Below are 26,162 nucleotides of genomic sequence, written 5' to 3'. Positions count from 1 at the left end.
AGATTATGGAGCTCTTTGAAAAAATGTCCAACCTGAAAATCAACCTTCATAAAAGTTGTATTGTCGGTTTGAATATGAATGAGGAAATAACTGAGAGAGAAGAAATTTTAGGTTGTGTGGTCTCTCGATGGCCCTTGAACTATTTGGGTCTTCCTTTAGAGGATAGCCCTAAAGGAATAGCAATTTTTGAAATCCTGCAGTAGAGAGATTCACTAGGAAACTGGCCTCATGGATAAGTAATTGGTTATCTTTGGGAGGAAGGATTACCTTGATTAGAGCCACTTTAGCTAATTTACCGATGTATTTCATGCCAGTCTTTAGGATTCCACTTGGGGTTAGCAAAAGGTTGGAAAAACTGATGAGGGACTTTCTTTGGGAACTAGGTGCGGACTAAAAGGATCATAGGGTAAATTGGGAGATGGTGTGTCGGGGTAAAAAGTATGGTAGTCTAGGCATTGGGAATATATAGGAAAGAAATACTGCTTTGTTAGGTAAATGGTTGTGGAGACTGCCAGAGGATGGAGAAACGTTGTGGGCAAAGGTGGTCATTAGCATTCATGGTCTTGTGGCTAAAGGCTGGGAGTCTGGAGTTCAGGTTAGGGCTACAAGAGCTTCTCCATAGAAAGCCATCCATGCCACCCTTCCTTCCTTCTGATCATATATATCAGGTATAAACCATGCTCTGGGAACCTTGTCAAATTCTGGGAACATGTTTGCTTGCCAGATAGAGTTTCAAATTTAGAAAACTATGCTGAGGTGTTGGCTTGGGTTTGGGGGTAGGGTGACTCTGACAAAGAGTACTCTTTCTAACCTCCCCACTTATTTTCTCTCTCTTCCCTATCCCAAACAAAACAGCAAAAAGATTGGAGCAGTTATAGAGAAATTTCCTCTGGAGGGGTTGGGAAGATGAAAAGAAATTGTACCTAGTCAAGTGAGACAAAGTGTGCCTCCCCAAGGAAGAAGGTGAGCTGGGAATAAGGAAGAAGTTTAATTTCATCTCTTCTCAGTAAGTGGATTTGGAGATTTGCTTCTGAAAGGAACGCTTTGTGGAGAAACCTTTTAGCTGCAAAATATGGAGTGGAGTGGGGTAACTAGAGATCTAGGAATCCTCCTCCAAATTGGGGCAGCTCTCTTTGGAAAGGCATCATGAAAGTATTCCCGCATTCTTGGAAGGTGTCAGTTTTAAGGTTGGAAAAGGGGATAGAATTAACTTTTGGAAGAACCCTTGGTGCTTGGAGGGCCCTCTGGCTGAAGCCTTTCCTCTCCTATTTCAGTGTGTTGCTAACCAAAATTCATCAGTGGCTGAGACTTATAACTTTTCTGGAGATTCTATTACTTGGACCCCCCCCCCCCCAACCCTTCGAGAGAAACTTGTTTGACTGGGAGTTGGTAGAGATTGTGGAGCTGCAGGAGCTTCTACAGAAAAAGAGGATAAATATAAATTTGGAGGATGAATGGAGTTGGAAATGGAATTCCGATGACTGCCTCACTGTTAAATCCTTAGCCTTCAAGCTAAGCAGTTCAGGTTCTACGGTTTTTCCTGCCAATCAGATTTGGAATCCAACAAGTCCCTCTAAATCCAATTTTCTTATATGGATAATGGCTCTAGATAAATGTCTGTCTAGGTCTAATTTGAAGAGATGAGGCATCCAGCATCTGGACTCCTCTTGTGGTCTGTGTGGCATCCACCCAGAAACAACAGACCACCCATGCATTCAGTGTCCTATTTCCTCCTTGGTGTGAGAGCATTTCTTAAAAGCTTTGGGGATCAGCTGGGTTATGCCAAGGTCTGTCAAGGATCTGCTGTGCTGTTGGAAAATCAAAGGCTTAAATAAGAGGGGAAAATTAGTGTGGAAAACCATACCAGCAGCTGTTTTGTGGTCCATTTGGTCTGAAAGAAATAACAGATTTTTTGGTAACAGAGTTAAGAATCCATAAGAGTTAGTGCAGAGAGCTGTGGGCAAGCTGATTTCTTGGGTGTCTGTTACTCATGATTTCAAGCACCTGGACTTGCCTCGGTTGTTTAAAACTCAGTCTTTGTGGAGTCTATAACTTGAGTTGTTTCTAGGCCTTCCTTTTGGTGTGGGCCTTGTTGTATCTTTTTCCTTCTTGAATAAAATTACTTTACCTTTCAAAAATAAAAAGAGAGGTTATCTCTCCCTGTTGTAATTCTGATGCTTAATTTTCTTCCATATCAATGAATATGTTTCAGTTATTGATCAAAAAAAAAAGCTACATCTCACTGTCACTAGGGGGTAATCACTTTAATCAAGTTTGTACTACCAAATCTGCCAGTGTTCTTGTCTACCTTCAAATTGCATGTTAAGGTAGTGGATCATATTGAAAAGACAATGAGACCTTCTTTAGGAACCAAGAGATTCAAAAAAGGATCATTTGGTGGCCGGAAGTGGTTTAGATAAAGGGGGTTTAGGGATTGGAAATGTCAGATTAAGAAACATAATGCTGCTAGGTAAGTGGTTGTGGAGATTTCCCAAGGAGCAGGAAAGCTTATGGCATAGAGTAGTAAGAAATATCCATGGAATGGCAGCTAGTGGATGGGATGCTGGTCTTGACCCTAGGGCTTTGCATTCCCATGGAAAGACATTGTTGGCATGCTGCCCACTTTTTCTCCTTTCATTGGGTATGATCCATGCTTGGGTAATAAAGTTCTTTTTAGGGAGGACACTTGGATTGGGGACTCTCCTCCTAAGAACAGGTTCCCGATCATCTATTCCCTCTCTTTGAGCAAATTTAAAGTCATTTTTTCTTTTTGTGTCTTAGGGGATTCTTGGGATCTAGGATTAAGGGACTCCGAAGTGGGCTTGGCAAATGAACTAATTTCTCTTCCAAACTCAATGTTTCTAGATTAGTCTTCTCTTGATGGTAGAATTTGGTCAGAGTCCTCCTTAGGTTTTTCTCTGTTCTTCATTTTCCAATGCTCTATTGCAATCCACTAACTTGGTTACCTCTTTTCCTATTAAAAAAGTGTGGTGAGTAGTCGTACAAGACTACAAATAGCCTTGGGTTTTGAACAGAAAAATAAAAGAAAAGAGAAGAGGAGAGGAGGAGAAGAGAGATGGAGGAGAACTCGTAGAGTGGTTTGAGAAAAGAGAGAGCGGTTGGTATTGTGTAAATAGCTGCCCCCTCTTATATTCATAATGTTTTAATTGTAAAAGGATTACAAGAAGGGCAAAAGGGCTGAATTACCCTTATTGTTTAAGTAGACGTTCAGGACTGCTATCAGTCTTGAACCCTAATGGATTTCAGGTTCGAAAATAGGAGAAAAAGGTATAGATAAGAGAGGAGAAAGAGAGAAGAGAGAGCAGTAGAACACAAGAGTTGAAAGGAGGAACAGAAGCATAATGTTCTGCCGCTGCCACTTTATTTAGTATTTATAGGTTATGCTCATTACATGGAAAGGACAGATCTGCCCTTAGTATTTACATAACAAACAAAATAAGACTGAAATAAATAACAACTGACATAACTAACTAACCACCAGCTAACCCTAGAAAGACTAGAACACCTTCTACCCTACGAACACAGTGGGACCATAGCTGTGGGGCCCACATCAGTGTTCTCTACACTCCCCTCAAGTTGGGAATAAATGTTTATCATTCCCAACTTGGATAGATCCGCTTCTAGCTTCTTCCTTGGTACAACTTTGGTGAGGATATCTGCTAGCTGCATGTTGAAGGTGATGTACGGGAGACACACTTCTTGTGATGAGACCCTCTCTCGTACAAAATGTCGATTAACTTCAATATGTTTGGTTCTGTCATGTTGCACCGGATTGTGTGCTATATTAATAGCCGCTTGATTATCACAATACAGCATCAGGGGCTTCTCAGACTCAATACCCAACTCCTCAAGTAGTGATCTCAGCCATAGAATTTCAGCCACTCCGTTAGCCATTGACCTGTATTCAGCTTCAGCACTAGATCGAGAGACAACACTCTGTTTCTTACTCCTCCAAGAGACAAGGTTACCTCCCACAAGGGCACAATATCCAGAGGTACACCTTCTGTCATCAACACTCCCAGCCCAATCGGCATCCGTATAGACCTCCACCTTCATGTGGTCATTGTTCTTGAATAGTATACCTCTACCCGGGCATCTCTTCAAGTATGCTAATATTCTTTCTGCTACAAGAAAATGCGTGGTTCTAGGAGAATGCATGTACTAACTGACAACACTAACTGCATAACTGATAGTTGGCCGAGTGAGGCAGAGATATAGGAGCTTTCCCACTAATCGCTGGAACATAACTTTGTCTTCAAGAGGCTCCCCACTCTCTGCACTAATCCTGTGGTTCTGTTCAATAGGTGTGTCCGCAGGCTTGACACCTAACTTTCCAGTTTCCGCCAACAGATCTAGAACATATTTCCGCTGAGAGACAAAGATCCCCTGTTCAGATCTAGCAACCTCAATACCCAAAAAATATCGAAGAGCACCAAGATCTTTCACCTCAAACTCTTGATGAAGGAGATATTTGAGGGACTCAATTTCATGGCTGTCATTTCCTGTCACCACAATATCATCAACATATACTGCAAGTAGTGTCAGAGAGGACTCCACCCTCTTGATGAACAGTGTATGATCTGACCGGGCCTGTACATAACCGAACTTCCCAAGGGCTAGTTTGAATCTATCGAACCAAGCTCTAGGTGACTGCTTCAACCCATACAATGCCTTATTGAGCCGGCAGACCTTCTTACCTATCTCTGTATCATAGAATCCAGGAGGCAACTGCATGTAAACCTCTTCCTGCAGGTCTCCATTCAGAAAAACATTTTTAACGTCCATTTGGTACAAAGGCCAATTGTGGCTTGCTGCAAGAGATAATAGAACTCGAATGGTGGTCATTTTGGCTACCGGGGCAAATGTCTCCAAGTAATCTATACCATAAGTATGGGTGAACCATTTTGCAATTAGCCGAGCTTTGTACCTCTCAATGGAGCCATCTGCATTGTGCTTCACAGTAAATACCCATCTGCATCCAATTGGTTTCTTTCCTTTGGGAAAATCAACTAGCTCCCAGGTATTATTTTTCAACAGAGCATCCATTTCAACTTGCATTGCACCTCTCCACTTCGGGACTGATAGGGCTTCTTGCACTGTTCTTGGAATAGGGACATTAGCAACGAAAGTAAGATAGGACCTATAGGAGGGAGATAGGCGATCATAGGATAAAAACTGGGAAATGCAGTGGGCTGTAGATGTGGTGCAATGTCGTTTTCCTTTACGGATGGCAATGGGAAGGTCAAGGTCGTCTGCAAGGGGTGAAGTGGAAACAATGGAAGATGTCTCTATGGGCCCTGGGACTGTAATACCTGAACTTGGAGCCGCAGAAGAGGTTGGAGCTGGCCTGGACTACTGATGACCGGGATCAACCTGCCTGCATCGCCTGTGATAGACTCTCAACTCCTGATCCCTCTGACCACCCTCACTACTGCAACCCTCATCACCCAATGGAATAGGTAAAGGAACAGTCCCAAAAGTATTAACCCTGCCCTCACTGCGCTCCCCCTGAAGAAAAGGACCCAAACCCCCACTCTCACTACTCTCCCCCTGAGGAGAAACCTGAGAATAGTAGGGTGTCTCCTCAAAGAAAGTGACATCCATGGAGACAAACTTCTTCCCTGAAACAAGATCATAGCAGCAATAACCCTTTTGAGTTTGTACATAACCAAGAAAGATGCGTTTGGAGGCCTTGGGTTCGAACTTGGAGTGATGGGGTTCGAGAAGCTGAACAAAACAGGTACAACCAAATGTTTTAAGGGGAACAGTAAATAACTCCTCATTTGGGTATAGAAGGGAAAAGGGAGGTTTCATATCAAGAACCCGAGAAGGAACCCAATTAATAAGATATACCGCTTTGAGGATAGCATCACCCCAGAAGCGAATAGGGACATTGGAGGTAAACATAATACTTCTAGCCACCTCCAAGATGTGCCTATTCTTCCTTTCTGCAACCCCATTCTATTGAGGTGTATGAGGGCAAGTGCTCTGGTGGATAACCCCATGATGAAGAAGGTAAGATGCCAATGGCTTAGCAAAGTATTCCTTTGCATTATCAGATCTAAGAACTTTGATCTTGGCATCAAATTGGGTTAGGATCATTTGGTGGAAGTTTTGGGTCAGGGCGGGTACTTCATCTCGTGAACGCATAAGATAAACCCAAGAAAACCGAACAGGGTGTAGTCTGACTGTGCCTGTGCATAACCGAACATTTCAAGGGCTCGTCTGAATCTATCAAACCAAGCTCTAGGGAACTGTTTTAGTCCATACAAGGCTTTATTTAGCCTGTAAACCTTCTTTCCTATCTCTTCACCATAAAATCCCAGAGGCAACTACATGTAAACTTCTCCCTGCAAGTCTCCGTTGAGGAAGGCATTTTTAACATTCATCTAAAACAAAGGCCAAGAGTAACTAGTTGCAAGAGATAATAAGACTCTGATAGTAGTCATCTTTGCTACTGGTGCAAAAGTCTCCAAATAGTCAATACCATATGTCTGAGTAAATCCCTTTGCAACTAATCAAGCCTTATACCTTTCAGTGGAACCATTAGCATTATATTTCACAGAGAATACCCATCTACATCCAATCGGTTTCTTCCCTTTAGGCTGATCAACTATCTCCCAGGTATTGTTTTTGATAAGGGCATCCATTTCTACTTTTATTGCATCTTTCCACTCAAGAACTGACGAGGCTTCCTATACTGTTTTGGGAAAGGGAATATTAGCAATGAATGTAAGAAAGGACTTATAAGAGGGGGATAGATGATCATAGGAGATAGGACAAGTACTGGGAAATGCAGTGAGTTGTGGATGTGGAGCAACAGCGTTTTCCTTTACGGACTGCAATGGGGAGATCAAGGTCATCTATTGAAGGTGAAGGTTCATCAGTGGAAGGTATCCCATCTGTAATTTCTGTCAAATGGATTGTGGTACCTGGTTCTTGATCTGCAGGAGTTGTGGTACCTGAATCTGGATCTACAAAAGAAGTTGGGGCTGGCTTGGACTATTGATGACCAAAATCAGCCTGCCTCCACCGTCTGTGATAGACTCTCACATCCCGGCACCTCTGACAACCCTCCCAATTACACCCCTCTTCACTTAATGGGACAAGTAAAGGAATTTCTGAGGAGTTAATCCCAACCTCACTACTCTCCCCCTGAGGAGAAACCCTTGGATAATAGGATACATCCTCAAAGAAAGTAACATCCATAGAGACAAATCTCTTCTCAGAAGTGGGTTCATAGCAGCAATATCCCTTTTGAGTTTGTGCATAGCCGAGGAAAATACATTTTGAGGCCTTAGGATCAAATTTGGAACGATGAGGACCAAGAATCTGAGCAAAGCAAGTACAGCCAAAGGTTTTAAGCGGAACGGTAAACAACTCTTTATTAGGATATAAGAGGGTAAATGGAGTTTTCATGTCAAGAACCCATGAAGGAATTCGATTGATAAAATATACTGCTGTAAGAATAGCATCCCCCCATAAACGTATAGGCACATTGGAGGTAAACATAATGCTTCTGGCCACCTCTAATATGTGTCTATTCTTTCTTTCAGCAACCCCATTCTGCTGTAGTGTATAAGGGCAGGTACTCTGATGAATAATCCCATGGTCAAGCAAATAAGAGGTTAATAGGTTTCCAAAATATTCTTTCGCATTATCGAATCTACAAATTTTGATTTTGACCCCAAATTGGGTTAAAATCATCTGATGAAAGATCCGGTCAATGCTGGAACCTCATCTCAAGAACGCATAACATAGACCCAAGAAAAACGAGTATGATCATCAACAAATAGCAGGAAATATTTGTACCCCCCCCCCCCATGGCATTGATATGATAAGGTCCCCACATCAGTATGCACAATTTTAAAAGGAGTATTGCTTCTGCTATTACTCAACGAATAGGTTGTCCTACAGTGTTTTGCAAGTTCACAACTCTCACATTTCAAGCTAGACATCTGGATAGACTCAAATAGACTAGGAAACAAACTCTTCAAAGCCCAAAAGGATAAATGACCCATCCTATTATGCCAAAGCATCACCTGATCAACAGACTGAGAAACAAAAGACCTCTTAGTTTCACTATCTTCCCAATGAGAATTCCCTCCAAGCAGATATTCATCTCACAGCCAGTCCCAATCACTTTCCTTGCCTCCAAATCTTGAAAAACACATCGATCAGGGAAAAAGGTTACTGAACAATTCTGGTTTTTTGTAATGCTACTAACTGAAAGCATAATGACTCCTATTATGCCAAAGCATCACCTGATCAACAGACTGAGAAACAAAAGACCTCTTAGTTTCACTATCTTCCCAATGAGAATTCCCTCCAAGCAGATATTCATCTCACAGCCAGTCCCAATCACTTTCCTTGCCTCCAAATCTTGAAAAACACATCGATCAGGGAAAAAGGTTACTGAACAATTCTGGTTTTTTGTAATGCTACTAACTGAAAGCAAGTTGGTACTAAATTTAGGAACATGAAAAACCGAGGATAGGGAAATGGCATTAGACAACTTGATGTCTCCCTCGCCAAAAATAGGAACAAGGGAGCCATCAGCAGTAGACACTTTGTCTCTGCCAGAGGATAAATGATAGGTAGTAAACAGTGATGGCAAGCCAGTCATATGGTCAGATGCTCCTGAGTCTATTACCCAAAAATGTTATGAATTACCTGGAGCTGAAACATGGTAAGTTGAGGCCCAATTACCTGAATGAGCAAAGGAAGAGTTTGGAGGAGCTGATGATGGCTGAAGAGATGGCACTAAATTACTAACTTCACTTTCCAGTTGTGTTAGAGTAGCTCGGACAGTAGCTAGGGTGTCCAGAAGGCACCGAATTACTAACTTCACTTTCCAGTCGTTTCTGAGTTTTGCTGGAACTAGATGTGGGTGCAACTTCAAACAAGTGTCTTTAGTGTGTTTAGGTTTCTTGCAATGTTCACATACTAGGTCCTTCTTAGCTTCTTTCTTCATATCCCTTTCCTTATCACCCCCAAACTTGGGTTTAACTGCTGCCAGGGCTGATTCGAAAGGTTGCTGTTGTAACATAACTTTTATCCTAATCTCTTCACTGTGCACTAGGGAATAGGCTTGAGATAGAGTTACACTCTCTTGTCAACAACTGTTGTCTCACAATATCATACTCAAAATTCAGACCAGCCAAGAACTCAAACACTCTATTAGTTTCAACTTGCTTTCTGCAAGTCTATGCATCCTTCTAACTTTCCCATTCAATTGTTTCACGGTGGTCAATTTCATGCCACAGAGATTTCAATGTTGAAAAATAAACAGAGACCTGTTTCTCACCTTGCTTGAGATTTCTAACCTCACATTTCAGCTCATAAGCCCTATAAACATTAAGGGGCTGAGAGTAGGTTTCTTTCATAGCATCCCATATTTCCTTAGCTGTTTTTGCCCATAAGTAGTTTCGGCTAATGTGTGGCTGCATGGAGTTGCACAACAAGTCATCACCAAATAATTCTCCTAAATCCACTTAGCATAAGTGGGATCCTCCTTAGTTGGTTCCTTCATATCCCCCAACAAATAGCTCAGTTTTCCTCTACCCCCAATGGCCATCATGGCTGATTGGGCCCATTCTAAGTAGTTTAATCCATCAAACTTAACAGTTGTGATATGGAAAGTGTTCTCAGTCATGTTACCTGAACCAGTCCCAAAAACACCCTCCCCTTGGCTCTTAAACTCCATTCTTGATTAGGAATTAATCAAAAAACACCTCCTAATTACTGTAACAGTCGGCCTACTGGGTCTGTAACTAGTAATAGTGGGTCTAGAAGCAGAATTCAGATTCAGTAATTAAAAAAAAAAAAAAACCTTTCTAATTACTGCGACAGTTGGCCTACTGGTCTTGAAGCTGATAGCAGTAGTAGCAGAAATCAGATTCAGCAGTAACAGTCCTGAAGCAGCTCTACTGGGTCTTCCAGAGAGCAAAACTTTAAATCGAGAGACAAGTCTGATCACCTCCCCAGAAAATTCTGAAAGCACTTATCTTGATCCAGAAATCCTCTGAAATTCATCGCCACCTCCAGTCTTGATCAAAAAACTGATCTTGAACCTCTTATCTTTCTCTGATTCTTCATGGTTATCAAGGGCATGATTCAATCTTTGGACAGCTGTTGCAATATCTGATAACCTCCAAGAATCAGCCGAAGAAAGACCTTTCTATTCTTCCAGCCCTAGGCAATTCTCATGTGGTCGGATGGATCAGACTCACATGAGAAGCCCTAGATCTTGCTCTGATACCAAGTAGTCATACAAGACTACAAATAGCCTTAGGTTTTGAACAGAAAAATAAAAGAAAAGAGAAGAGAAGAGAGATGGAGAGGGAGAACTCGTAGAGTGGTTTGAGAAAAGAGAGAGTGGTTGGTATTGTGTAAACTAAAACTAACATAACTAATTGCTAACTAGTTGCTGTCATACGAACATAGTGTGGACCACACCAGTGGGGTCCACATTAGTGTTCTCTACACGGAGTGCTCCTGTATCTTCAAAGGTGAGGGCTTTTTGTTGGGAAGTTGTTCTCCAAAAAATTAACACTTTGGATGTGCTTCAAAGAAAGAGACCAAACTGATGTTTATCCCCACACGTTTGTAGACTTTGCTTGAATAGTAGTGAGATGGTGAATCATCTAACCTCCTCTAGGAGGTCAGCAAATGGTTTGGTTGACGCTTCGGCAAAGCAAGGGGTTAATAGGGAGACTTTATTTTGGGATGTTTGTAAGTTGATTATGTTATGAGGGGTCACCTAATGTTTTTGAAGGTGACAACTGTAATGCTTTTCCTTTTAAGTTTAATGAAAGTTATTGTTTCCTATCAAAAAATAAATAAAAAAGAGGACACAAGGTAGTAGAAGGAATGTAACAATGGATGGTTTACTGTGAGATCATTCTATAAAGTAATCATCAGGAACCAGGTGGATAACTCCATTACGAAAGGAATATTGGGCAATCCTATCCCACCTAGGGTAGAGGCCTTCTCATCACTGGTGCTGTTAGGTATGCAGAATTCCTGAGTGGCAGTATTTGGTGAATCTATCAACAACTACAAGAATGACGGACTTGCCATAGGAAAGGGGCAGCCCCGTTACAAAGTCCATGGATATATCAGCCCACACTTGTGTAGGAAATGGGAGTGGTCGTAGTAGGCCTGCTGAGCTCTGGGTATCTGCCTTATATTTTTGGCAAACGACACATTCGGCTATGAATTTTTGGACTGAATTCTGGATGCCTTTCCAATGGAACTAGGTGGCTAGTCTCTTGTAAGTATGCAGAATTCCTGAGTGGCCTCTTGCTGGTGATGAGTGGAATAGTTCAAGAAGCTGATGAATATGGACTGAATCCTGTGATATCACCAGTCGGTATTTATAAACAGCAAGTTATTCTCCACCCTGGGTGGCTGGTAGGGTCCTCCCCGAACCTGTGAACACAGGTTGCTCAATTTTGGGTGCCTTTTGGCTTCTTCCCGTAACTGATCCATGAAGGAACATGTTGGGGACGTGAGTAGTAGTGGGATCAGTTATGATTGGCGTGACAATGCATCTGCCGCTTTGTTAGTGTGCCCCGCCTTCTATTCAATGACATAATCATAACCAAGTAATTTGGCTACCCACCGCTGCTGTTCTAGGGATAAAACTGACTGTTCCAACAGAAATTTCAAGCTCTTATGGTCAGTTTGTATGATGAACCTCCTCCCTAGAAGGTAGGGTCGCCATTGCTGAACTGCAAGAACAACCACTATCAATTCTTGTTCATATACTGACCTGGCCATCTTTGTGATGTCAATGCTTTGCTGAAAAAAGCTAGTGGCCTCCCTTCTTGCATGAGAACCCCACCCACTCCTTGGCTTGACGCATCACATTCAATGATGAAGTCCTTTGTGAAATCTAGAAGTGTGAGCGTCGGTGGAGATGAAACAGTTGTTTTTAGTGTCTCAAAGGCCTGTTGGACCTCCATAGTCCAGAAAAATCCATTCTTCTTAAGTAAACTAGTCAAAGGTGCAGCAATCAGTCCATACCCTCTAATGAATCGACGATAGTACCTTATTAGGCCTAAGAAGGCCCGTAACTCCTTGACATTTTGAGGTTGGGGCCAATTTATCATGCTTGCGATTTTTTCCGAGTCTGCCACTACAGTGTCGTTTTCAACTACATGCCCAAGGTAGTGTACTTGAGTTTGTCCGAATGCGCAATTTGACTCCTTTGCAAAGAGTTTATGAGTCCTTAGTAATTCCAAGGTAGTTTGTAAATGCACTAGGTGTCCATCCCATGTAGCACTATATACTAGTATATCATCAAAAAAATTAGTATAAATTTGCTCAAGTGGGGTCGAAATACATCATTCATGAGTGCTTGGAAAGTAGCCGGAGCATTGGTCAATCCAAACGGCATGACCAAAAACCCATAATGCCCATCTTGTGTACGGAAGGCGGTCTTGTGGATGTCGCCATCATGGACCCGAATTTGATGATATCCTAATCTCAAGTCTAGTTTGGAGAATATTGTGGCCCGGCCGAGTTCATCTAGTACTTCATCAATCAACGGTATGGGAAACCGATCTTTTATAGTAATGTTGTTCAGGGCCCTATAGTCTATACAAAACCTCCATGTTCCATCCTTCTTTTTAACGAGTAATACCGGTGAGGAGAATGGGCTATGGCTAGGTTGTATAACTTTTCTATCAAGCATATCTTGCACTTGTCTCTCAATTTCTAGTTTCTGAAAATAAGAGTAACAATAGGGCCTTACATTCATGGGTACAACTCCGGGCAGCAAAGGAATGGAATGATCATGAGCACATTCCGGTGGAAGTTCTTTAGGCTCTTTGAAGACCACCGAAAACTGCTGAAGTAGTTGTTGTAGTTGTATGTGGAATTCCTCAGATCTACTGGAGTTACTTCCTTTGGCTAAAATTGGGATGTTCCAATGGGAGTCTATCTGCATTAGAGTGATGTGGGTTGGATCTGCTACTTGTTTTCTTAGAGTGGCAAGGCTAATGGGCCCTGGATCCTTAGACATCTGCCCTTGAATATGCACCTGTGATTTTCCCACCTGAAAGTCCATTGTGAGATGGACCCAGTCACAGATCACCGGCCCTAGTTGCCTTTAACCATTGGACTTCAAGAACTACATCCGCTCCACTAATTTCTAGGGGGTGTAGGCCTACTTCGAAGTCATGTCCTTGTATTTTTAGTTTTAACCCTGTGCATATACTATCACACACCAGGTTGCTCCCATTAGCTACATGCACCCGGAATGTTGTGGACGGTTGGACCGGAATCCCTAGTTGCCTGACCAATGTTTGTGTGACGAAATTGAGGGTGTTGCCAGTGTCTATGAGAACCGACACATGGCACCCTTGTATCACCCGTTACTCTCATAGTTTGAGAGGATGCAAGACTGGTAAAAGCTTGAGTAGAAATCTGCTGAATTAAAAAATATGAAAGAAAAGTAGTTTCTTGAAGATAAAAGGAAGAGAGAAGGAGAAGAAGAGAAGTTGAAAAGAAAAGAGAGCAATAATCTGGCCACCCCCTTCACTTATTATTTATACTAAAAATAATAGAACAGTACAAAGACAACTATGCCCTTATAGGGCGGCAAAACATAAAACAACATATATAACACTCAAAAACATAATAAAATTTGGACTCACATAACTACTGTGGTCCCCACCTCCTATCTAACAACTAAGATAAAACATCTACTCAGAAAAACATCATAAAACTGATTAATCTTCAACACTCCCCCTCAAGTTGGGAGTAAATGTCACACATTCCCAACTTGTGTAGATTATGTTCAAGCTTGTTCTTTGCCACCCCTTTAGTGAGAACATCAGCCAACTCTGAAGAGACATAAGGCAAACAAACTTCTCCGGTTGTTACCCTTTCTCTTATAAAGTGTCTATCAACTTCAATGTGGTTTGTCCTATCATGCTGAATTGGATTGTGGGCAATATTAATTGCAGCCTGATTGTTACAGCATAACATCATAGGTTCCTCTGCTTTCACCCCAATTTCACTCAAAAGAGATCTAACCCAAAGAAGTTCTGAGACACCATGAGCCATGGACCTATACTCAACCTTTGCATTTGACCTTGCCACAACTGCTTGCTTCTTACTCTTCCAGGAGATCAAGTTTCCACCAACAAAGGTACACACTCCTGATGTAGACCTCCTATCATCTAAGCATCCTGCCCAGTCTGCAACTGTATAGGATTCTAGCTTCAGATTCTCATGATTTGAGAAAATAATGCCTATGCCAGGGTGCTTTTCCAGATATGCAAGTATTCTCTCAATAGATTCCCAATGCTAAACCCGAGGTGCATGCATATACTGACTCACAACACTGACAACATAAGAAATATTTGGTTGTGTCATATACAAACACAGCAGTCGGCCCACCATTCTTTGATATCTCCTCGCATCCTTTACCAACTAGCCATCCACACCATTAATTCTGTGATTTGAATCAATAGAAGTGTCTGCTGGTTTGGTCCCCAGCTGCCCAGTCTCCCACAATAGGTCAAGTACACACTTTCTCTGTGAAATGAAGATCCCATGCTTGGATCTTACAACTTCAATCCCCAAAAAGTATTTGAGCTCACCAAGATCTTTGATCTCAAATTCTTGCTACAATGATTTTTTGAGATCATCAATCTCCTCTAGATCATTTCCTGTCACCACTATATCATCCACATACACAATCAAAATTGACACCAGAGCGTCTCTCCTCTTCACAAAGAGGGTGTGATCAGACTGTGTCTGTGTGTATCCAAAACGGATGAGTGCCCCTCTAAACCTGTCAAACCAAGCCCTAGGTGATTGTTTCAGTCCATACAGAGATTTTCTGAGTCTACACACCTTTCCTCTACTAATATTTTCATAAAAGCATGTTGGAATGTCCATATATACCTCCTCCTATAAATCACCATTGAGGAAGGCATTTTTGACATCAAGCTAGAACAAGGGCCATGAATAGGTGGCTGCTAGAGATAAAAAGATACAAATTGAACTCATCTTAGCTATTGATGCAAAGGTTTCCAGATAATCAACACTATAGATCAGAGTATACCCTTTTGCTACCAACCTTGCCTTGTACCTCTCTATCTTGCCATCGGCCTTCACTGTGAATACCCATCTACATCCGACTGTTTCCTTGTCTGGGGGGAGATCAACTATTTCCCAAGTTTGATTTTTGACCAAAGCATCCATCTCATCTTGCATGGTTGTTTTCCACTCAGGTTTGGAGAGAGCCTCAGTAGCATTCCTGGGTATAGACACAGAATCCAGGGAAGAAAGAAAAACACGGTAAGAGGGTGATAAGGCACTGTAGGAAAGATGGTGTGAAATGCAGTGGGCTATACACTTTCTCTTCCCCTTACGAAGTGCAATGGGAAGATCAAGGTCATTGGATCAGCTGCAACAATGGTGTTAGGGACAGGAACATTATCATCATAAAACATAACAGGCTCAAGCTCAAGAGGAAAAACTAGAACTGTATCTATCAAATCTGGAGTTTTAGAAGGACTGACAGAGAGTGGTGTCGGTTGAGGATGTGTAGAGTCAACCATCATCTACCAGCACTGATATTTTTGTGAGGCTGCCCATAGTGGCTCAGGTAATGAAACTGGAAGTGCAAGTGAACTGATGCAAGTACTGGCTGAACTGATGGAGGTGCTGGCTGAACTAATAGAGGCACCAAAGAAACAGGAAGAGGAACAGATTGTGAGTTCTCCCCAAAACTCTCCTCCTGAGGAGAACCACTCGAGAAGAAGGTGGATTCAAAGAAGGTAACATCCATAGTGACAAATCTGCTCATCGACACTGGGTCATAACAGCAATACCCCTTTTGGTTCTGAGCATACCTAGGAAAAACACATTTCTTGGCCTTAGGATTCAATTTCTTGCGATGAGGGCCAAGAATGTAAACATAGGAAACACAGCCAAAAACCCTCAGAGGTATATGAAATATCACCCCATCTGGAAAAATAAAACTAAATGGCACCTTAAACCCCAAAGTTCGTGAAGGAACACGGTTAATCAAATGCACAGCTGTAAAAACTGCATCTCCCCAGAACTGCAAAGGAACTGAAGCACACACCATAAGACTCCTTGCCACCTCCACAATGTGTCTGTTTTTCCTCTCAGCAACTCCATTCTGTTGCGGTGTATATGCACAACTACTCTGATGAACTACACCATGTTCTAAGAGATACGTGGTCAGGTCCTTCTCAAAGTACTCTCTGGCATTATCTGATCTAAAAGCCTTAGTTCTCACTCCAAATTGTGTGAGAACCATCTGGTGGAACTGTCGTACCAAGTTAGGAACCTCATCACGTGATCTCATCAAATATATCCAAGAATATCGTGTATAATCATTCACAAACAAGAAAAAGTAACGGAATCCTCCCATGGAAGGGATATGATATGGCCCCCATACATCAGTGTGAATGATATTAAAAGCAGAAGTACTTCTTTTATTACTTGGTTTAAAAGACTGTCTACAATGCTTTCCTAACTAACAACTCTCACACTCCAAAGTAGATAACTGAACAGGCTTGCAAGGATACTTCTGGACATTCTTTTGTCCACTGCTCCCATTCTTGGTTATCCACTGGCAAGCTGATGTCAGTTGGTTCCTCCTCTATGTTCTCAGTTTCGGGTTGAAGGAAGAATACCTGTTGGATCTTGCAACGATGGCCTGGTCCAAATTTGTCTCCACAAGCATAACAAAAACCCTTCTCTCAACAGGCTTGCATCTCGGCCCAGGTTAACCTCTTGCCTAGGGCAAATGGGCTTGAACTGGCTTCCTTGCCCACAATTCCCACTCTTGGTCTGGAATCCAGTTTGCCTAAGATACCAGGTTCTGGGTTAGGTATACCTGGTCTAACTGTGGCTCCCAGAGGTCGATTAATTCTTCTTGCTCGATTTGGTTTATCCTTATGGAGTCGAGCTAAAGTTGTTGCATCAAGAAAGTGGTAGGTTGCATAGCTTTAACCTCCAGTCGCAGTTCTTCCCTTAGTCCGCCGACAAAACTACCAACCAATGCGTTTTCCGGCCACCCTTGCACGCACACAGCCAATCTTTCAAATGCCATCTAGTAATCTTGGACGGAGCCGGTTTGTCGTAATTTGGCAAGGCTTTCATCATAATTTTCAAAGGCCGATGCTCCAAACCTAATTATTAAGGCATTGTGAAGTCCGCCCATGTAGCTCTTGGGTGTTGTTGCCGATACCACTGGTACCAGACGATCACTTCTCCTTCCAGGTGCACGGAGGCCAAGGGAATGCAATCAGGTCCAGGCATGTCGTGGTAATCGAAATACCTTTCCGTTCAAAGGAGCCAAGACATTGGATCACCCCTGCGAAGATGGGAAACTCGATTGTTGCCATTCTATTGGTTCCTGATCTGCTCCAGTGACTGGTACCGCTGTATTCTTCTTGCCCTTCTCGATTCAAACCCAGTGGTATCTTCTCTAGTCGTCCAAGCAAGGACACAAAGGCTCTCCTTAATTTCTTTAATGTCTGCCGACATTGTTGCATCTCCCCTTCCATGTTGTCGACCTTGTTCTCCATCGAGGACGACCTTGTACTTGGCATCTTCACTCTGATACCAACTTGTTAGGTTGCTGCCTAACGCAAAGCTCTTTGAGGGAGCCTACCTCCTAAAACAAGAGAGAGAGAGAGAGAGAGAGAGAAAATTTCCAAAATCAATGTCGCCCCCCTCTGATCTTTCTTTCATTATTTATAATTGTGATACAATCAATTACACAAGCCTATCCACTTGTAAAGTTCTGTTATGTACTCTGTTCTAGTGGTTGGCTTTCATTTGTATTGTTTTAAAGGCTGGCGTGGCCTTTTCTTGTAAACTTGACTCACTGTTTTAGTCATTTGTGTCTTGACACATGTGTCACAGTTCCACAAAGTAGGGAGAAAATATGTCCAATCTGTGGAGACTGGATGGTTTTTAATATAAGAATTAACTCCTACATCCTTGTGATTTATACACTTAACCATTTAAATAACAAAACCAAACTTCAGCTCACCCAAATATAGATGTAACCCTTCAAGGGAGAGAAACCAATAAGCATAATTTGCATTTTTCTGAAATATAGAGATTCTCCAAAATCTCCCTATTTCCCCAAGGGACAAAACAAAAACATCCTAGAATAAAAAATAAAATAAAATAAAGTAAATTTATCTCAATATTTCCCTATATTTCAAAAATGGTATATAAACAAAATTTTAAATTCATTATATGCAAATATTCAAAATTTCAGTGAAATATTGGGAAATTTTCTGTAGTTTTGCCAAAAATCAATAGGAAACAATCCTAATGCATAGAAAATCCTCAAACCACATTTTTGCATAAGATTAAGGAAAAAAAAAGCATTTGGAATTATTGATTTTAGATCTTTGAATCAACAACTTGAACTAGGCTTTAAAAAATATAAAACTTTTAAAAATTTTAATTGGATAATTAATAATATACAACAATATAAATCATAGCAATAACTAATATGATCTCATAATTTAAGATAGAGTTCGAGTTCATCTTAAAGAACCTCTATGTGAAAGAATTAGGAATATAAGGTTAACCTTGGTTTATAAGGATATTCATTTTTTTTGGAAAAGGTAAAGTAATATTTATAAGAATATTCATCTTGCACGAGAATAATTAGATGTTCCCATTGATACCTATTTAAGAGTTTTAATCTCTTATTGTTTATGGTATATAGTGGATTGTCATTTTTTTGGGTTTTAAGTGTGTGATTATATCTTGTTTAACATTTATTTAAGTTTTATAAAATAAGTTTCATTTTCTTTTTTTATAGTTTTTTAGATTTTTCAAATATCTGAGCATAATTTATAAAATCCCTGATATTACCCCATTTGCACATGGAAAAATGCCTAATGAAATCAAAATTTCAAATAATGCCAATAAAGATCTGATATTTGAGGAAGAAAACTAAGAATGCTAAAGTAATACAAAAATGCCACCCCGCCATATGTAACATAATCAACCATACAAATTCAAAAAGAACATGATGCAAAGATACCTCACACGTCTAAGATATTCAAAACCATCTTGAGGGGAGCCAGAGTCAAAATCAGGTTCTCCTTCGACTAAAAAGGCAAGTTTATGGATGCTTTCATACTCATCCTCACTGTCTTCATCTTCATTGAATACCTCTTCAATGATGGTCTCCTCTTGAATGATGGTGCAATCATTTTGATCATTAACACAATCTCCACAAGAAAGATCCAAGGGATTAACATAGACACCACAAGCTTGATCTAGAGGATTTGCCTCTTTGTATTCATTATTCTCCGTATTTGGAGGACAGGACTCACCTGAAATACATGACCAAATAAAGCATTCTCATCCATTTTTAATGAGGGTAGGAGTAGCCATGGCAAGAATACAAAAGAAGAGATGCACAATATCCAAGATGATTAAGTGCATGGATAAGCCATTTCAACCCATTGAAGTGCATGTAATCATGAATACAAGTTTTATTAACGTGTAAAAGTCGATAAATAACCCATTTTTAACAAAAGGAGAAGCCAGGGAAAGAAGAAATTACAACTATTTGCAGTACAGGTTTTATTAAGAAGTATCATCAGCTTATTATTGTCATTTACAATGGTAGTACATTTTTATCATGAACACTATCACTAAAGTATTTACTTCAGAAGTCAACATTAAAATTGGGCAAGCGCTTTTTGTAAGGGTTTTATACAAATGTCTATGCCACTTAAAACTATCATCTCCCTAGGGTTCAAGTCTAGTGGCTCTTGGCAGGAATATTGTGCATATTGCTTGCAGATATCTTCAATGCACATGGATTTGCAGGTAGTTCCATCTTCCCTTTGCAGCCACCGTACCTGTGCACAGTATAAATAAAACCCCATCAAATTGACACAATCTGACACATAGACCCAAGAGAAGAAATAGCTTGACAAAAAAAAACATCTAGAAAGGAGGTGAGGACTTGACTATGGGAATGGCATTATTTTTTCTTCTTCCATTCTCCACCAGGGAAAGAAACAAACTATTTATTGAAATGTTTCATCAGTTATCCACAGATCTGTGAACAATCAGAAAGTTAATAAAGGTGCCTCTACAGTCTACACTATATCAGCATGTAAAAAGATGGCACTAGGATATAGATACTGACACGAATACCAATACAACATTTCTTAATACTTGTATCCTGTCAAATTTAATTAACTTCTAACATTTTTTTGATAAATAATTAACTTCTAACATTTTTTGATGAATTTCTAACACATACGGATTTCTTTATAATATGTTAGTTAAAATATACAGCTAAGTGACATTTCTTAATACTTGTATCCTGTCAGATTTAATTAACTTCTAACATTTTTGATGAAATTCTAACACATTCAAATTTCTTTATAGTATGTTTGTTAAAATATACTGCTTTATATATCCTACAAGTGTTAATGCTATAAGTGTCTATGCAGTATCTGCTGTGATATTGGATGCTCATCATATATTCATATCTGACACTGGTATTCTAGACATGTCAGGTATCTGGGTATAATAGAAAACAAAATAAAGGGGACCATGTTTATGTCTAAACCTAACTCAGAACCAATTGACACCAAAATAGGAAATTAAGATCCATAAGATAAGGAAATGCATACCAACAAAATCATTAATAGGAGAAAAAAAAATGTCAAAAAATGTGACTAGTCTCATGAAGAGAAAACATAATAACAACAACTACGACACCAACACTAGAAACAGTCAACATATATGATATGGAAACTGGAGGAAGTAGTGGTAACTGGTAAAGCAGCCTTTTCTGCCAATATGGCAGAAGTTTTCACCAAAAAATAAAATACAAGGCCTTAATCTAATTTTGTCCCTGTCAAAATGGTATTCCTAAACATAATGCAATGAGTACAGATGTAATAACCACATTTTTTGGACAACACCCATGGCCCATGGGCAATAGTATTGATGAACTTTTTGGTGGCTCTATTACTGCTATCTTTGATGGGGTTCCTTGGGTTAACTTACGAACATGGTCCTTCGAGTATCAACTAAACCAATGGAATTTTCTTTTCTCCTTTCCAGGTTAGTTGTAAACGGCTCATTTAGAAGGCTAGAGCTTTTAGGTCCTATCCTCTTAGAATATAGCTTTTCCTTTTCTGTTATTTTTCCAGTAACACAATGTGAACTTTATTAACTATAAAGATACATATTAGCATACAATACCCACGTTTCAAGTTTCTTTGAGGCTTAAGCAACTAGGAAATACCTAGAAAATACCCAAGTTCATTACACAACCTTCCAATAGGCATATATTTAATATTGCGCCAAGCAAAAGCCCTCTCTTTGGGGCCTTAGGGTTAGCTGAAATCAGCAGGTAAACAAATGTCCATTTGTACCACCGTATAGTAAAAAATTCTTGGTGCAATAGTGGATTTCCTAAACCTAAGAGGTAAAAGGTGTTCTTTATTTTCTTAAACGAGCAAGTGCAAAAATTTGTTCCAATGTACAGAGAACTAACCATGGATGAGTGTTTTCATGAACTTAAGCTGGTTGAACTTTATTAACTATAAGGATACATATTGGCTTGATCAATAAAGATATAAGGATACATATTGGCATTTAATACCTACATTCCGAGTTTCCTTGAGGCTTTTTTTTTGAAGATAAATAAAGAAGAAAATTTATTAACGAAACAGAAAAAGGAGGATACAACTAGGTGATAAGACATCACCCAACCCAGGAAAAACAACATCAGCTAAACCCCTTGTACCTTAAGAAAACAACCCTAAAATAATCAATTACATTTTGAGATCCCCACCGCAACCAAAACTGAAAACCCTATAAACACATAAAAACCCCTTCCTTGAGGCTTAAGCAACTAGGAAATACCTAAAAGAACACCCAGGTCCATTACTCAGCCTTCCATATGCATCTATTTAATATTGCCCCAAGATCCAAGAAAGCATCAACAGGTAAACAAATGTCCATTTGTACCACCATATAGTAGTAGAAGTTTATTGGTGTAATAGTGGATTTCCTAAATCTAAGTGGTAAAAGGTGTTCTTTTCTGTTTCCTTTTTATGATAAAGTGGCAAATTTTGTTCCAAGGTACAGAGAGCTAACCATGGATGAGTGTTTTCATGAACTTAAGCCGGTTTGATATTAGAGTAAATACTCTTTACAACCTATGGGTTTGGCACATAAAGAAATTTGAACTTTCTAACATCCTGCATAAATAAAAGAATCCGTTCTTTTCACCCACAAGTAAGAAGGAAGGTCTTCCCATTTTAAGGAACCGATAGGAATTTTATCAGGATATTCAGTGTAGGTAAGGTTATAAGTCACAAACATGAAATTTTTTTGATAAATAACAATGTCGCATTAATATTGGAAATTTTCAATAGCAAAAAAAGCAATACTACTCTCCACATGCTTAGAGTAGTAGTATAGACACATCGTAGTCAAAGACTGTCAATATCATGCTGAAGTAAGAATAGTCAGTACGCATTTATACCTGGCCCAGGCATTCCCCATTCTAACTCACTTTTGTTAACACTCAACCTTGCAAGAGTGTTTGCTAAACTGTTGGCATGAACAATTGCAAATTGATTTGTCAAAAGACTCAATACAGTGGATATAGCACGTAAACTGAATACCAAGGAAAATTTCCTTTTGTAGTTGCTGTTTTATGACCAATTACCAATGAACACATTGACTAATATACAGTCCAGCCTTCATTAAAATATATGCCCCTCAAACCCTGATTTTTTTTCTCAACCTTTGCTTTCCTTCAATAGCATCATACAATCAAATGTTAACTATCTCCAAGACCAGATGCTGAACTAGAGCCTAGTCCTATACTCAAAGGCCAACAAGAATATAATTTCTTCTTAAGAACAATCATTCAAATCCATAAATAAGCATATGCATAATTAAAAATAAAGTTAAACAGAAAGAATAAGAAACGTTCGAAATGAACAAGATAGTCAAAATGAGGAAACATACGGAGAATTCCGTCACCCCCTTTCTTCTTTCCAGGACGTTGTCGATTATCAACATTTCTGTGCCTCTGTGTCTGCTGCTTACATCTTGTCATGCCATCAAGCTCCTTCGCCACAACAGGCTCCAGAGCGTTGTATATCTCTTTCCACATAGTCTGCTGTCTTTCAACATCCACAAACCTCAGAGCATCCATTTCGTTCCTTGAGTAACTAATCTTACATTGATCCGGTTTCATTGGGCAGATATCTCGAACTTCAGCCCAAAGATTTAACACTCTTCGAGTCTCATTCATCACTGAAGCCTTCTTCATGGCCTTCAGTTTTCTCCTGGAAAGTTTCTCCTTCCCACTTGTTTCTTCTTTTACATCAGTTTTCACATCTGTCTCTGAACCTTTACCGAAAACCACCACCCTCGCGATCTTAACACAGTCAAGTCCATGTTTAGAAATCGATGTTTGATGAGTGTCTGGCGTTTCTCCTTTTTCTTTACTCGACGAGGAATTTTCTATGTGCTCCTCAGTTCCATTGAAATCTTTCGTCCTGGAACCATCATTTTCCATCAATTCTTGAGCTTCTTTGGCCTCCGAAACACAAGTTTCACACTCAGGCCCACCGTTCAGCTTCTCATCAGTATCCTGAACTTCATTTTCCAACTTTTCATGCTCTTGACTGATCTCCTTCATTTTTGCATCGTTGTTATGAGCATTAGAGATGGATTTAAGCTCAGACTCCAGCACATATTGCGTTTCTTTAACTTCCAATAGACTCTCAGGATTCCTTTGACATCTCCTCAAACTACTGACCTCCTCAACGAGATATTGAGATTGATAGATAGACACAACGTCGTCTTGCACCATCTTTCCCTTTTTTTCAGAAGCTAAGAAACTTATCTTGCAATCTTCCAAGATAGGTTCCGTGCGAGATCGTGCAACAGAACCCTTCTCTTGGACCCACTCTTCGCTCAGACTGTTATTGTGACCTTTGGATTGCAAGAGACCTCCCTCGCAGTCATCGATAAAATGGGCAACCATCTTCTGCGGTTCTACAACACCTGAGAAAACTCCAGTGTTTTCACAACCAATCGAATCCATTGTCTCGGTCAGAAGACCAGTGCCGGATCTTTCAGAAACGGAACTCGCCTTTTTCTCTATAATTTCTTGCTTTTCTTCGATCTCAGAAACGATCATCTCTTGCTTTTCATCAATAACTTCGGAGAAAACTACTTCAGAAACAAAATCCGACTCGCTTTCCGCAAGTTCTTGCTTTTCTTGAATCTCATTGTCTATCTCAGCGATTTTTCGTTTGAACCGACCGCAATTATCATGATCAGTCTCTTCGTCCATGACTTGTGAAACGAAAAGGTTCAATTGCTAGGAACCTCAAGAATCAAGAACTACAATTTCAGACAGATAAACCAAGAAGACTATGAACGACTGAGCCCGTTCTTTGGATCTTTCAAGTCCATCTAGTCAGTAGGGTGGTTCTGTCTAGTGATTCAGTGTATTCCTGATATTTTGAAGTTGCGCTCGCAGGAGAGAGATACGCACTCGCAAATAGCGAGCGAAAGCCGAAAGGAACGAAACCCTTATAGGTGGCAGGGAGTTAAAAATCCAGACCTAACGGAGTAACGGGTACCCGCTACCAGAGCGAATCAGCCCCCACAAGACTGCCCCCACAACGTCCCACAGGAGTTCAGATCTGCGCCCCACAACGTCCTACAGCGCATCCCCGCCTTGTATTGGGAACATCATCAGGTCTGATATATCATTGGGAGATGTTCCCAATGCACAACAGGAATGCACTGTGGGACATTGTGAAGCGCCCCAGTAAATTGGAACTAATCTCACAGCACATTCCCTCCTTGTATTGGAAACATCTCCCAACGATGACATCATCATTTTTTGTATTATCACCATGTGGGGATGTGTTATGGGACGTTGTGGGGGGCTGATTTGAACTCACCCAATACATAACTTAGAGTTCAAATCTGCGCCCCACTACATCCCAAGGCACATTTCCGTCATGTATTGGGAACATCTCCTGATAATGACATCATCATTTCTGATACATCATCAAGAAGTTGTTCCCAGCACATTGCAGAGATTTACCATGGGACATTGTAGGGCACAGATGTAAAGCCCATAACTCGTCCCAAACTCGCTAATTCCCACTTCCAACCCATATATGTTTGGACTTTGGTGACAAGTTCACATATGGGCCCCATTGCCCCACAACACATCTCCATCTTGTATTGGGAGCATCTCCCAATGATGTCTCATCATCTCCCGTACTGTTATCAAGAGATGTTCCCAATACAAAGTAGGGATGTGATGTGGGGCATTTTGGAGCACCCCCTTGTGGGGTGCAGATGTGAATTCAAAGTTGCTTAAAAATTTGCTAAGGGAAAAGGTAAGGGCAAATTTCTTAAACCTCCCCTATTGTTTTGTGAGCTCTTCGCCATGGACTGATATTTTTTCAAAAACTCCTAAAATACTCTTTTATTTCACAAAACTCAGGGCATCAAAATCGGGAACGGAAACTCTACTATAGAGTTTCAAACCCAAGTGCAACGGACAATTTCTAGTGCACGGGCTATCTCGGCTATAATGCGGAGGAGGCGTGTCTCTAGGGCGAGTTCAAGAAGGGTTTGGGAAACGATGTGTTGGAACCTGAGCAGTAAGAGGGCGTCCCCAGCGATGACAGCCATATTGACGCTGAAGACAAGTTTGGATTTCCTACACAATCCTTCTTGAAGATTTTTCTGTACATCAAATCAAAAAGTGCCATGTGGCACTTTTCAAACGTCTTCTCTGTTTTTGATATATTAAAATTTTAGAATAAATAAATAATACAAGTTAAGATTTCTTTTTCCTATTTCATTCAAATAAAAAACAAAGAAAATTAAACAATAGAGAATAAGAATTCCGCCTTGACTTCCGATTTTCAAGAATTAAACGCATGAAAGCTGAGATGACTCTCTCAACAATCGAAATAAAGTATTTAATTGACCTTTCTTTGCCGATTTTAGCAACGTGAGAGAGTCATCATCTTCACAAATCTCATGCCTATAGCTGGTGTGTTCTATTGTTGATGATGAATGCA

The 26,162-nt window shown here is 40.4% G+C and overlaps 1 protein-coding gene across 2 annotated transcripts in view; it reads right to left on the bottom strand.

The window, feature by feature from the left end:
- The window catches only part of LOC104595033 (uncharacterized), a 49,302-nt gene extending 24,659 nt beyond the window's left edge, over nucleotides 1-24,643 (bottom strand). For both annotated transcript variants that reach the window (XM_088898623.1, XM_010255581.3), the window contains exons 1-2: nucleotides 23,065-24,643; nucleotides 19,091-19,385 (exon numbers count right to left, since the gene is read on the bottom strand). In XM_088898623.1, the coding sequence (XP_088754749.1) occupies nucleotides 19,091-19,385; nucleotides 23,065-24,403 (1,634 nt within the window). In that variant the 5' untranslated portion in view covers nucleotides 24,404-24,643. The remainder of the gene's footprint in view (nucleotides 1-19,090; nucleotides 19,386-23,064) is intronic.
- Between the last annotated feature and the right edge of the window lie 1,519 nt (nucleotides 24,644-26,162).

The sequence above is a fragment of the Nelumbo nucifera genome, chromosome 2 (genome assembly GCF_055504915.1).
Source record: "Nelumbo nucifera cultivar China Antique chromosome 2, China Antique-T2T, whole genome shotgun sequence".
NCBI lineage: Eukaryota > Viridiplantae > Streptophyta > Magnoliopsida > Proteales > Nelumbonaceae > Nelumbo > Nelumbo nucifera.
Note: the sequence above shows the minus strand (reverse complement) of the source record. Positions and strands in the feature narration are given on the sequence as shown.